Source organism: Bufo bufo, chromosome 5 (genome assembly GCF_905171765.1).
Source record: "Bufo bufo chromosome 5, aBufBuf1.1, whole genome shotgun sequence".
Classification (NCBI taxonomy): Eukaryota; Metazoa; Chordata; class Amphibia; order Anura; family Bufonidae; genus Bufo; species Bufo bufo.
In genome coordinates, this window is record NC_053393.1 from 88,959,812 (window position 1) to 88,973,193 (window position 13,382).

At 46.4% G+C, this 13,382-nt stretch overlaps 1 protein-coding gene across 2 annotated transcripts in view; it reads right to left on the bottom strand.

The window, feature by feature from the left end:
• Window positions 1-13,382, bottom strand: part of WWP1 (WW domain containing E3 ubiquitin protein ligase 1) — a 131,121-nt gene that overhangs the window by 47,343 nt on the left and 70,396 nt on the right. For both annotated transcript variants that reach the window (XM_040433796.1, XM_040433797.1), the window contains exon 2: window positions 11,826-11,911. In XM_040433796.1, the coding sequence (XP_040289730.1) occupies window positions 11,826-11,892 (67 nt within the window). In that variant the 5' untranslated portion in view covers window positions 11,893-11,911. The remainder of the gene's footprint in view (window positions 1-11,825; window positions 11,912-13,382) is intronic.

The following is a 13,382-nucleotide window of genomic DNA, read 5'->3' on the forward strand; positions in this document are numbered from 1 at the left end:
GACCGTTGTGTGCATCCGCCTCCGTTCCGTCATTTTTCACAGTTTAGCGGAGGTCCCATTCATTTCTATGGAGCTGTGGAAAAAAAACTGATAGTCCTCAGTTTTTTTCTCCGCGTCCGTGATCCGTGATTCCAGTCCGTCAAAAAAATATAACCTGTCCTATTCTTCGTTTTGTGGAAAACGGAGGACAGACCCATTCAAGTCAATGGGTCCGTAAAAAAAAACGGATGCACAACTGGTATGTCATCCGTGTCTGCGTCCGTTTTTTTTCTACAAGACCTTGGAGCAATAAAATTACACTTTTCATTAACCTTCCTTTTTTCCCCCTGTAAGAAAAAAAAAAAAAAAAAAAGAAGACACAAGGAAACACAACTGAAGCAAAATCGGACACGGACCACTGAAGCCAAATCACTGACAGTGAAAAAACACTGTCATCATGTGCATGAGGCCTTACGGGAAGCCTCCCTCCTATCCCCATGTAATCCCAGCGAATGTCACCTGAATACTATTATATGCTCACAAACTACTATCTAAACAGGTGGCCTTATGTGCTTAGCATGTGTATCCCTTCAAGAACACAAGACAGAAATTATTAACCCCCCACCACCCCCCAAAAAATGGCAGTGCATCTTATAAAGTGAATACTACTTAGCACTTCCGTTATAAAAGTGCTCACTAGTAATCAGCAGGAGCGGTGAGTGAAGCGCTGTGGTCACCGCTCCCTGGTCTTCTCCGGGCAGCGAGCTGCACATGTCCTGACTGCGTACAGCTTCAGGACATAATGAACGCACTACAGCCTAAAGCTGTCAGGTCACAGTGCAGCACGGGTCCGGCCAACACCAGTGAGCGGCGAGTGCAGAGTAAGGCTACTTTCACACTAGCGTTCGGGGCTCCGCTTGTGAGTTCCGTTTGAAAGGGCTCACAAGCGGCCCCGAATGCATCCGTACTGCTCCAATGCATTCTGAGTGGATGGGGATCCACCCAGAATGCATCAGTCTGGCAGCGTTCAGCCTCCGCTCAGCAGGCGGACACCCGAACGCTGCTTGCAGCGTTCGGGTGTCCGCCTGGCCGTGCGGAGGCAAACGGATCCGTCCAGACTTACAATGCAAGTCAATGGGGACGGATCCGTTTGAAGATGACACAATATGGCTCAATTTTCAAACGGATCCGTCCCCCATTGACTTTCAATGTAAAGTCTGGACGGATCCGTTCAGGCTACTTTCAGACTTAGAATTTTTTCTAAGCTATAATGCAGACGGATCCGTTCTGAACGGATAAGAACGTCTGCATTATAGGAGCGGATCAGTCTGTGCAGACATCAGACGGACCCGCTCTGAACGCTAGTGTGAAAGTAGCCTAACAGCGGAGCAGGAGAGGTAAGCTTATTTAATTATTTTATATCTTTGATGTGGGTCTGATCTGAGGTTTGAGACGGGTATCTGATCGGAGGTCTCATGTGGGGGTCAGTATGCCTGTGCGAGATTTCCTGCAGCGTCATGATGACATTGTCAAGGCTGGGAGGGGAGGAGCGGGACTCCGTTCTGATGGACGTGGCTGGCCTCCCGCACCGATAAGTACAGCCTCTATTCACCTAATTAGAATTAATTATATGTTTTCATTTTTGGGGGAATAGAAAAGATTGATTAGAACATAAAGGTATATTTGTAAAGGACACTGCCATCCATATGGTTACAAAACGGCCCTGGCTGCTGACAGACTCCCTTTAATCGCTGGAGCGATGCCACCGCCTGCTGAGAAAGTAATGACGTAACTGAACTATGCTGTAACAAGCCTCCAGTGAATCAGCGTATCAGCCGGTAGCAGTATACAGGCGGCTGCCAAATCAAACAGGGGTGGAGATGGGATCAGAAGTCTCGGAGATAAGCGGCTGCTGACGATCTGGTTATCTCCAGTGCAGTTCAAAAGATGTTCTTGAATATTTCTAGAGAAATGCGGTCTGCCATTTGGAATAAATAAAAAATAAAAAAACTCGGAGCAGAATCTGCTTTAATTGAGGGCAGCAGTCGAGGCTTTTAAATCTACTAAGGTTTTACTATAATATGGCGACCTTTACAGCTCTGAACCTCTAATGTGGATGTACACAAGCTCAAATCATGGGAATGTTCTCTCTGCAGACCCAGTTAGACCAGATTTACCCATTCAGGATCCGCACCTAAATTCAAAAAGACCTTCCTTCAAAAATATTTTATACCCATTCACCCGCTATACAGTAGATTCTGTGAATATAGCTTTAAAGGGGTTGTCTGGGAATAGGTCATTTCTAGCAGGTGATGGCAGCTTGCCTCCCATACTGAAATTCTCAAACTCGCCTGTTCTCCGTCGCTCCAGTCCTCCATGCTGGCTCCCACGTCTCCATCTTTTGGTCCAGGTTTGTTTTCTTCCTCCCCACCATGGACATGGTCACCTGATCTGACGCGGGATTCAGACCAGAGAATGGAAACATTGTGGAATAGGTGTCCTCATTGAATATGCAACATTTTGTCTCTATTCCAAGGAACCTCTCTTAGGGGGGGCGCTGTGCAGTCCCTGTCCCATGTGCCTCACAATCGAATTTACCCATCTCAAACACACCCCATAGGATGCAAGTGCGAAAGCAAACTGGAGTGCCAGAGGAAATCCGCGGAAACACAGGAAGAACATGCAAACTCCAATCAGGTGTTATCCTTCGTCAGATGTGAAGCCAGGACGTCATCGCCACAAGGCAACAGTGCCAACCAGTGAGCCACCGTGCTGCCCACATATGACCATGACCACGAGAGCTTCTTAGTGAATGCTCCAGTCGCAAGGACAACAGAAAACAGTGGGAGTTGCTAGTGAGCAGCGGTGAGGGAGTAGCAATCAGTGAGGTATACAAAAGCCGTGTAGCAGTGGATCTCCCCTTGTAAGCAGGATGACCAAGAAAAGTATTAATCATGCCTAGTTTAATCAAAAAGTTACCAAAAATGCTAAATCATACACATTTATATATATATTTTTTTATATGGAACACTATCGAAATGCCATGGTGTTGTCTGCAGTCTTCGACAGACCCCAAATAGCTTATAAATGGCCACTGTACCAAAGAGACAAACCCCCCTCTCTTCATTGATCTACTCAGGGTCAAGTCCAACTGTGTATGGAATCGGGGAGCCGTCTCTACAAGGCGACAATCGCACGAACCACTGTTCATACCCCGGGTAACAGTAAGGCCAAACAGGCGGGATTTCAAAGCATTAAAAGGTTCTGAACAACTTTGGCTGCAAATTTTTTCACTCATTTCGGCTAAAAAAACAAAAAAACTTTTTTAAATGGGTCTTTAGTAAACATTTTTTGGCAGTTTTTGTTCTACAGGGTTAAGTTTTGGTCTATAAGTGTCTCGCTTTCAGTTTCACACTGAGGTTGCTGCTCTGACTGCGCCATGTATAGTCCTCATCTCTGAGCTCCTGACAGTTCATATACACTCGTGTAAAGGAGTATTCCCCTCTGGAACATAGATGGCATATCACTAGGATAGACTGAAGCTTAACCCTGTAGAACAAAGACTGATGATTTTTTTTTTAATAAAGACCAATGGAAAAAAAAGATTTTTAGCCTAAAAGGAGTAAAATGCAATCAGAAAAAAAGCCCCAAAAGGTGTTTATAGCCTTTAAAGGACAGATATTACCTCTTTTTTTTTTATCCACTCCTGGTTTTGGCTTACAAAAAAAAAAAACTGCATGTGTCCGCCCTACCCCAAATATATCTAGAGATCAAATGAAAAGGTTGCTCGTGTCAAGGGGAAGAGCTGCCAACAATACCGAAAACTGTATGGAATGATCAATCATGATCGTGTGTCCAAAAACCGTCAAGAAGATGGCAACATTTAAAGCGTCACTAACTTTTCATATGTCATAGACGCATCAAAAGTTGTGATCGGTGGGGGTCCGAGTGCCGAGACCCCTACTGTTCTCTAGAACGAGGGGAGAGAAGTGCACACATATCACGCTTTCTCTTGAAGTCTATCAGCCACTAAGACAGGCATCCTCAAACTGCGGCCCTCCAGCTGTTGTAAAACTACAACTCCCACAATGCCCTGCTGTAGGCTGATACCTGTAGGCTGTTCGGGCATGCTGGGAGTTGTAGTTTTGCAACTACATACTGGAGGGCCGCAGTTTGAGGATGCCTGCTCTAAGAAGTCTATGGGTCCATCTAGATTCTGACCTCAACAGCCAGGAGAAAGTGCAATATGCGTGCACTTATCACCCCAACGGGTAGGGGTCTCAGCACTCAGACCCCCACCGATCACAACTTTTGACATCTCTATGGCATATGAAAAGTTTTGTGAAAAGTTAGTGAGGCTTTAAATCTTCACAAAATGAGCGCCGATTAACATGCTGTATTGTTAGCTGCTGCTCGTGTAAGAAATCCATGTTCTTCTATGGTAAATCAGGTCCTAAGGGGGGGGGGAGGGGGTCCCTGATCAAGACCCCCCCCCCATCCCTGTATGAATCAAAAGCAGAGTGCAGATGCAAACAATGACTCTCATCCTGGTTTCTGATGATGAGGTGCAGTACCAAACACAGCCTATCCACAAGTGTGGGGCTGTTTCTAGGGCAGATGAGCGGTCACTAAAACGCACCTTTCTCCCGATCACTGCCCCCTGTAAGCAAGGCAGCGATCAGGCGACTAACTATCTACTGCTCATTCACTGGCTGATCGGATCTTTTATGGGAGCAGAAGAATGCCAATGGGATGTGCTGCTGGCCTAATGTAAACCACATGGGGGAGGAATGATCGCAGGAAGGATGTAAAGGCTAGTTAAATGAGCGCCAAATTGTTTTATTGTCTACTGCCGCTCGCTATGGCCATGCCCTGGGCCGTCTAAGAGGATCCTTACACAGTCTGCTTAGAGTGCATTCACACTGCGTTTGCCAGGAAAGTTCCCGGCGCATGCGTTAATCATATTCGTACGCCCACACCTGCAAGAAACAAAAAGTATACCGCGCCTTGTGAAAATCAACAATTTGGTGAAGGGGAGCTGATCTGACTTTGACCCCATATAGTAGTGCACAGATCAGCAACCTCTGGCTCTACTACAGCTTTTGTGAGACTACACCCCCCAACATTTGCTCTGCTGTTCTTGGAACTCCCACAGAATTGAATGGAGCATGCTGGCAGTTCTGCGTCACAGCTGGAGGTCGCGGCTGCCTGCAGTAATGTAAATCAGGGATCGCTGTTTGCTGCTTTACGCTAAAGGGCATTTCGGGGAGTAAAATACTGATGACCTGTAGGGGTTCCACTGCCTGCACCCCCGCCGATCAGCTGTTTGAAGAGGCCATGGTGCTCTGGTGATCGCTGCAGCCTCTTCCTAAGCCGGTGACATCACATTCATCAATCACATGGCCTATGTGCAGCTTAGGCTACTTTCACACTCGCGTTTTGGCTTTCCGTTTGCGAGATCCGTTCAGGGCTCTCACAAGCGGTCCAAAACGGATCAGTTTTGCCCTAATGCATTCTGAATGGAAAAGGATCCCCTCAGAATACATCAGTTTGCCTCCGTTCAGTCACTATTCCGCTCTGGAGGCGGACACCAAAAACGCCTGCTGCGTTTTGGTGTCCGCCGGACGAAGCTGAGCCAAACGGATCCGTCCTGGCACACAGTGTAAGTCAACGGGGACGGATCAGTTTTCTCTGATACAATATGGCACAAAAGAAAACAGATCCGTCCCCCAGTGACTTTCAATGGTGTTCAAGACGGATCAGTCATGGCTATAGAAGACATAATACAACCGGATCTGTTCATGATGGATGCATGCGGTTGCATTATTGTAACGGCAGCGTTTTTGCAGATCCATGACGGATCCGCAAAAAACGCTAGTGTGAAAGTAGCCTTAGTCTCATTCAAGTGAATGGGCCTGAGCTGCAATACCAAGCACGGCCACTGTACAATGCACGGCGCTGTCCCTTCAAACCGCTGACTGGCAGGGGGCGCCGGCTCTTAGATCCTCTCTGATCTGATCTGGATGACCTATCCCGAGGATGGGCCATCAAGTAATGAACTCCTGGAAAACCCCTTTAAGGGTTAAGTTGCTACAAGAACAAGAAATCTTGACAAACCCAAAGAAAAATGAATATGGCATCATAGCTTCCACTAGGAAGGAAAGCCATGACACCAGTCTAAATGTAGCCCCCGGGACCGCACATTATCAGGCCTCCGCTACCTATAGGTGGGCAGGAACGTCGTTCTTCTCATAAAGAATTAGGAAGCAGACATGGGGTGAGGAGCGCTGCGGCTAATGGGCGAGAGGTGATGTTATATGCAGGATGTGAGGCAGCAAAAAATGTACTGAGGAAATTATGTCACAAACATATGATTTCCTGAGCGAGAGCCAAATTGTACATTAATCCACCAGATTATTTTTCTAGCAGAAGGATGTCACAGCGGAATCTGCTGAAAAAGTTCCCCCGTTTCCCTTAGAAATCAAATGTTATGAAAAGAAGAACAGTTCGTCCGAGGCCGGGGAGAGGGGCAGACCGGGTTTCAGGGACTTTTTATTCTATTATTCTTTGAACCTTTACTTTTTTAAAGCCAAACTTTCGGTGACTGAAGAAAAATGCCCTGTTTTATTAGGCTATGTTCACACAGCAGAAATATGCAAATAGGCATCTCCCAAGCAAGAGAACCATCTCACCGGCGCCACCTATTGGAAGTGGCTTCCTATGAGTCAAGATCCAACTTGCCTTGGAATATGCCAGATATCCACCCGTAGACAGCTGTTTCGGGGTGCTTGCCCCTCTTCAGTAAAGATTAGGATTCTGGCTGGTTTAGTGCGATGCCTTGGAAGCGGCTTCTTCTTGCCGAAATGCACTGAGCCACCCAGAATCCTACTCTATACTGACGAGGGCAAGCACCCCAAAACAGCTGTCTACGGATGGATATCTGGCCTTGCTATATTCCCTCATCAAACCCCAAGGCTTGTTGGAAAGTCAGATCTTGACTCATAGGGAGCCACTTCCAATAGGTGGCGCCGGTGAGATGGTTCTCTTCCTCGGGAGATACTTCTTAGATATCCGTTTCCCAAGGAGCATTGCCAATAAGTCTCCATACCATAGAGTGCTTCCAGTAAGTCTCCATACAGGACTGGTCTCTTTAAAAGGGCTATTCTGGTTACATTACGTTATCCCCTATCCATGTGAGAACTATTAGTTCTGTGGGGGTCCTACCACAATACCCCTGTAGCCCCCTGAAATTAATGGAGCAGCCAGTCGAGCATGCGCGTGGCCGCTCTATTCATTCTATGGGAATTCTGGAGATAGCCGAGTACTTGGTTATCTCCGGAATACCCATAGAAATGAATGGAGCGGCAGTATGCATTCCCGACTGGCCACTTCGTCTATTTCAGGGGGCCTCTCGTGTGGCTAGGGGATAACTTATAAAGAGGTTGTCCGGGCTTTTAATATTGATGACCTATCCTCAGGATAGGTCATCAATATCAGATCGGCGGGGGTCCGATACCCGGCCGATCAACTGTATGAGGAGACGACCCCGGCCGTTCCGATACTGATGACCTATCCTGAGGATACGTCATCAACAGAAAAGGCCCGGACAACCCCTTTAATGTAACCAGAATATCCCTTTAAAGGAGATTCAGCACCCTGCCTAAGCCAGTTCACACACCAGAAAGATCAGTGGCAGGCCAGTAGTGTAATTTGCAGCTGAAACCAGGTAGTTTTTGGTGGCATAAATGCTGCCAAATAATCCTACTCAATGCATTTTACTCCTTTCCTATTGACTCCTATAGAAAGTAGCTGAAAAATATCCTTCAAAGTAGGAACATGCCACTTCTGAAGCGTAAAAATACATACCCACATGCTCTAGGGCAGTGATGGCGAACCTTTTACAGACTGAGTGCCCAAACTGCAACATAAACCCACTTATTTATCGCAAAGTGCCAACACAGCAATTTACCTTGAATACTACAGTCCAATACAGTATATCTTCCATGTAGTTTATCATTTATTTACAATACCCTGCCTACATTCAGTGTCCTGCCTGTGCTGTTCATAGTGCGCCCTGCGCTGATGAATGGCAGGAAAAGTCTAAGACATATTGGTACACTGTAGACTTTTTCCAGGGTGTGGGTGCCAACAGAGAGGGCTCTGAGTGCCGCCTCTGGCACCCGTGCCATAGGTTCGCCATCACTGCTCTAGGGCGTGTATTTCCCACTGAAATCAATGGGAAGCTGTTTGGCAGCACTTTGAATGCGTGCAAGAGCCAATTAGGAGTTTATTTATTTAGCCTCAAGGATCTGTGACCTGCAGAAGCTTCACTATGGCCCTCCTAGTACCTTTCATACAGTCATGTAAAAGATTCTGTTCATTGGCTCTCGGTTGTCACAACCAGAAGTAAACTTACCCTGTGACAGTCAAAGAAAAAGGGGGGAAAGCAACAAGGTCCTGCACAGAGGACTGAGAGACCAAGGACCCCCCACCCCCCTTCCCCATCAAGGTCCAGGGATATATCTGATTGTCAGGAAGGGGTCAGGAAGGAAATGGTCCATTTCAGATTTTCTTTCCTCTGGATCAACTGGGGTTTGTAAGTAGAACAAGGTTAAACTTGATGAACTTGTGTCTCTTCTCAACCACCGATGACGTCGCCATGACAAAAGCTTTCTGCTTCTGAATAATGCGGCCGCAGAGTCTGTGCAGCAAGAGGCGCCGGCACAGCTACTTCACGTGACAAAGGGTCTTTGATATGCTGACGCTTTGGGAACACCGCTGACTTTGACACTATCACCCTGGACAATCTGCTTGGGAAGTTACAGGCATGGACAAAACATTGGGGATTTGGGAAAATATTCGCCAACTCCAGGAAGCAATGAGAATTGCTTCTAAAATAAGCCTAAAAGCCGACCTTCGCAAATTGACGGGCATATGAAATAACAAACGGTCTATAGTGTCTAGAGTATGGTCATCATCTGACCACTGATGACGGCTGTTCTATAAATGCCGCATAACTCCCCTGGTGTAACAATGATTAATGTGAAGATTAACCGCTCTCAATAGGGGCCATTGTTCCGGGAACATACAGCTCCGTACAGAGGGTCACAAGCGCGCTCCATTCCTGAATGTTTAAGCCTGGCTTTACATTTACCAGAGCTCACGTGGAGGGCTGGACGTGACCTCTGCTGGCAAACAAGTTGCCCTCCGAGCTCTGCACATGGTGTTCCCACTCGACGCAAGAACACGAGCTTAAGTGGGCAGTGGTCGAGCATGAGCCTTGCTGACGGAAACCACAGAGCGCCATAGAATGTGAACGGAACGGTATACTGGACTGCTGCTCCAGTCTAACCCTCTTAGCTATGTCCTGTGGCATAGTGGGCAGTGTCACTGGGTCCCAGCAGTCTGACTCCCATTGAGCTAGTATTGATCATATCTAGCTGTCTATTCAGAATACCCCATTTACTTGCATTTCCCTTATGCTCATCTTCACCTCTCCGGCCTCCCTGATGTGAGAATGGCAGCACTTCATACTCCGATGCTCTTGTTTGCTGAATCGCGCAGGGCAAAGGCATCTTTTTGGAGATACGGTGACTGCTAGGCGGAGTGATGTCCCCGGCACTAATGGCTAGGGCAGCGCTAAAGCCCACCCATCAGACCCGGAGACGTCACGGGAAAAATTGCTGGGCGGAAGCCATGTGCCAATGTAAACAATAAAGCCCTTGCTCCGATGCTCATATCAGAGGGGCTGGAGAGGTAAAGATGGGGGTATGTCCGGGTTCAGCTCTGAACCTGGACAACCCCTTTAGAGCGGCTGTTGCTAGGGAAAATGTATAAAAGTATGTCCTGGCTCCTCCCAATAATAATAGCGGATCACAGGAAAGGGGGGTTTAGCTATATAAATATTGTTTAGCCCATGAAATGGAAAAAGATTAAAGGGATTGTTCACGTTTAGAAAAAAACTGGGCTGCCGTTTTCCAGAAACCGTGCCACACCAGTCCATGGTTGCACTGCAACTAAGCTATATCGGACTGACTGGGGCTGCACTGCAATACCACACATAACCTGTGGACACGTGTGGCATTATTCTCGCAAGACGACAACCATGTTTTTCTAAACTGGGAAAACTCATTTACCATATTTTTTGCTTTATAAAGAAGCAATTTGCGCCCCCTCAAAAAAATAAAAATAAATGGCAGTGCATCTTATGAAGCAAATACCATTATGGTAGCACCGAGCTCTGCTGTGTCCCGACTACTGCGTCAGGACATAGGTCACAGTGAGCGAGCTGAATGTCCTGAGCGGCACAATCTGGAGCAGGAGAGGCAAATTATTTTCTTTTTCTTTTGTCTGATCTGAGGTCTAATTAATATTTGGGGGTCTAATCTGAGGTCTAATTAATATTTGGGGGTCTAATCTGAGGTCTAATTAATATTTGGGGGTCTAATCTGAGGTCTAATTAATATTTGGGGGTCTAATCTGAGGTCTAATTAATATTTGGGGGTCTAATCTGAGGTCTAATTAATATTTGGGGGTCTAATCTGAGGTCTAATTAATATTTGGGGGTCTAATCTGAGGTCTAATTAATATTTGGGGGTCTAATCTGAGGTCTAATTAATATTTGGGGGTCTGATTCACACTGAGGGTCTGATCTGAGGTCTGATTCACACTGAGGGTCTGATCTGAGGTCTGATTCACACTGAGGGTCTGATTGACATTGAGGGTCTGATCTGAGGTCTGATTGACATTGAGGGTCTGATCTGAGGTCTGATTGACATTGAGGGTCTGATCTGAGGTCTGATTGACATTAAGGGTCTGATCTGAGGTCTGATTGACATTGAGGGTCTGATCTGAGGTCCGATTGACATTGAGGGTCTGATCTGAGGTCCGATTGACATTGAGGGTCTGATCTGAGGTCCGATTGACATTGAGGGTCTGATCTGAGGTCCGATTGACATTGAGGGTCTGATCTGAGGTCTGATTGACATTGAGGGTCTGATGAAAAAAATGTTTTCTTATTTTTCTCCTCTAAAACGTAGGTGCATCTTATGGTCTGTTGCATCTTAAAAAGCAAAATATACAGTAATTACAATGAACAGGATTCTCAGTTATACAAATAAAGATCCTGCCAGGCAAATAATGAAAGAACACCTATTTCACCCCTCGCTGCTTCCAGTGCTTGTGCTTCAATCCTCCTGGCCGGCTTTGTTTGCCTGCAGTGATGACATGATTGCTGCAATGTTCTGCATCCAAACAAACATTCACAAACAGAAAACAACAGACACATCCCATGGACAGAGAAACAAACCTTAAAGGGGTTTTCCAGTAATCATACTTTTTGTGCTTCTGCCCTGCGGCCTACGTCAAACCTCACTGCTAAAGCCAGTCACTTGCTGCAGCGGCGCAGGCAACAACGTTGATAATCGGCCAGAACTAAAGAAGCCGAACACCGGAAGATGGAAGAGCAAGAGGTACAGCGCAGGACCAACGCGGCAGGAAGCAGGCAAGCAGGACTCTTTCAATAGCTGAGGCAGGATGTGGGGCATAAGCAAAAAGTGATTTATTACTGGAATACCCCTTTAAAACCTATGCATTTTACTCATTTTGGGCTAAAAATATTTTTTTCATGCAGGAAACCAGCCGAATCCCTGGAACAGCCTGGCAGATTTAAAAAATGCAGATGTGAAAGTAGCCTGCCACTGCTCAGTCATGGCCACCAGCACATGAGCGCCTGCAGTTGTTGGAGACAAATAAACGCCACTTTTTTATTTTTAAAGGCAGACGAGTAAGCCAGCAAATGCTACAAATCCCAGGAGAACTGGTAAAAGAAAATCAATGCATCTTACCTGTCACGTGCAGCTGTAAGCCGTCATGACTACTTCTATTAGCCGGCCCTGGTGAGGCTGTGGCCATGTCAGGTTACAGGTCAGGCCTACAAAACATGAAGCAAAGGCATGATGTGAGGAGGGAGCAGCAATACGGACAGTGCGAAGCTCTGCACACCGGCTAACCGGGGCAAAAATCAGTCACGAGGGACAATCTCAAAGTACAGAGCTGATGGCAAAGTACAGCGGCATGGAGGAATGCTGAAGCACTGACAGAGGCCTCCTACCACAGGACAAGGCCAACAACAAGGAAAAGTCTGCGAGAAGCTATTTTTTTACCTAAAAATAAGCTACAGAAATTAGGAATTAGCAGAGACAAGCAGTTACAAACGGAAAGGGCAGGCACCTTGAATGCTGAAAGTTTATACTCCCCTCATAATGTATACAAAATAGCAAAGATTACTGCCCACGTGGCACACATCAAGGTGCCAAGACCGACTTTGATTCCGCAATATATCAGCTTAAAAAGGGCCACTAAACCCAGAATCCAAAAAGAAAAAAAACAACCAACAAAATGTAACATTATATGTCTTTGCTCTTGATCTCTCAGGCTGCAGCCATGTCTTCTCCCCCTCTGATGCTAGTGCACGTGAGACAGGAAGTTTAGAAGCCTGGGTTTAGTCCAGATTATTTTTGTCTACACAGTGAGCCTGGCCACTTTGTTAGAAGGAATCTCTTAGTTACTAATAGCACAAAATAGATTTGGTAAAAGTGGCAGCCATAGTGCCAATGGTACCATCTGTATTACATGCATAGTACCAGCCATAGTACATAGAGCTGAATAGCTAATCTGCCTAATTGTGCAGATTTGCCTTTCAGAGGCTTTGAAAAGCTAGGTAGCATGTGGAGGTATGCTGGAGATCACCTCCACATGCCTCAAAGCTTTCCCAGACTGCAGTAGGCCAGAACAACATGTTTATGAATTGGTAAATCCCCAGTACTGTAGAATAACTAGCTGAATTTATTAGCCAGGAGCCTGGAAAAGCTGAATAAGAATCCTCCATACTGTAGCATAGCTAGACAGAAATGTCATTCAGAGTCTTGGGAAAGCTGGGTAATAATTAATGACGATAATGCCTATAAAGCACTATGGAATATGTTGCAGCTATATAAGTGAGTAAAATAAATAAGATATGTACCTGTAGTAAGGACTACTACCTAAATAAATCCCCCTCATCACTCCTAAATAGTGCCACGGCTAGATAGCTTTGCCTTTCAGATTTCTAGGAAAGCTGGGTTACTATCATGTGCGTCTACAGCAGGGGTTGGCAACCCCCAGCACGCGTGCCAGAGATAGGACGCAGGCCATATTTGATTGGCACGCAGTCACACTGCATCGCAACGAACTGCACCTTTAATTTTTAAAATATCAGACTCGCTACACAGGGTCTGCTAGGCCAGCCCCGCATGCTTCCCACAGTGCCAACCAGCTACGAGACTCCACTGCCTCACGTTGGCTGGCTGGCTGAGTACTGATGCGCTACACAGAACCCATCCCCAAGGCCCGCCCCTCACATT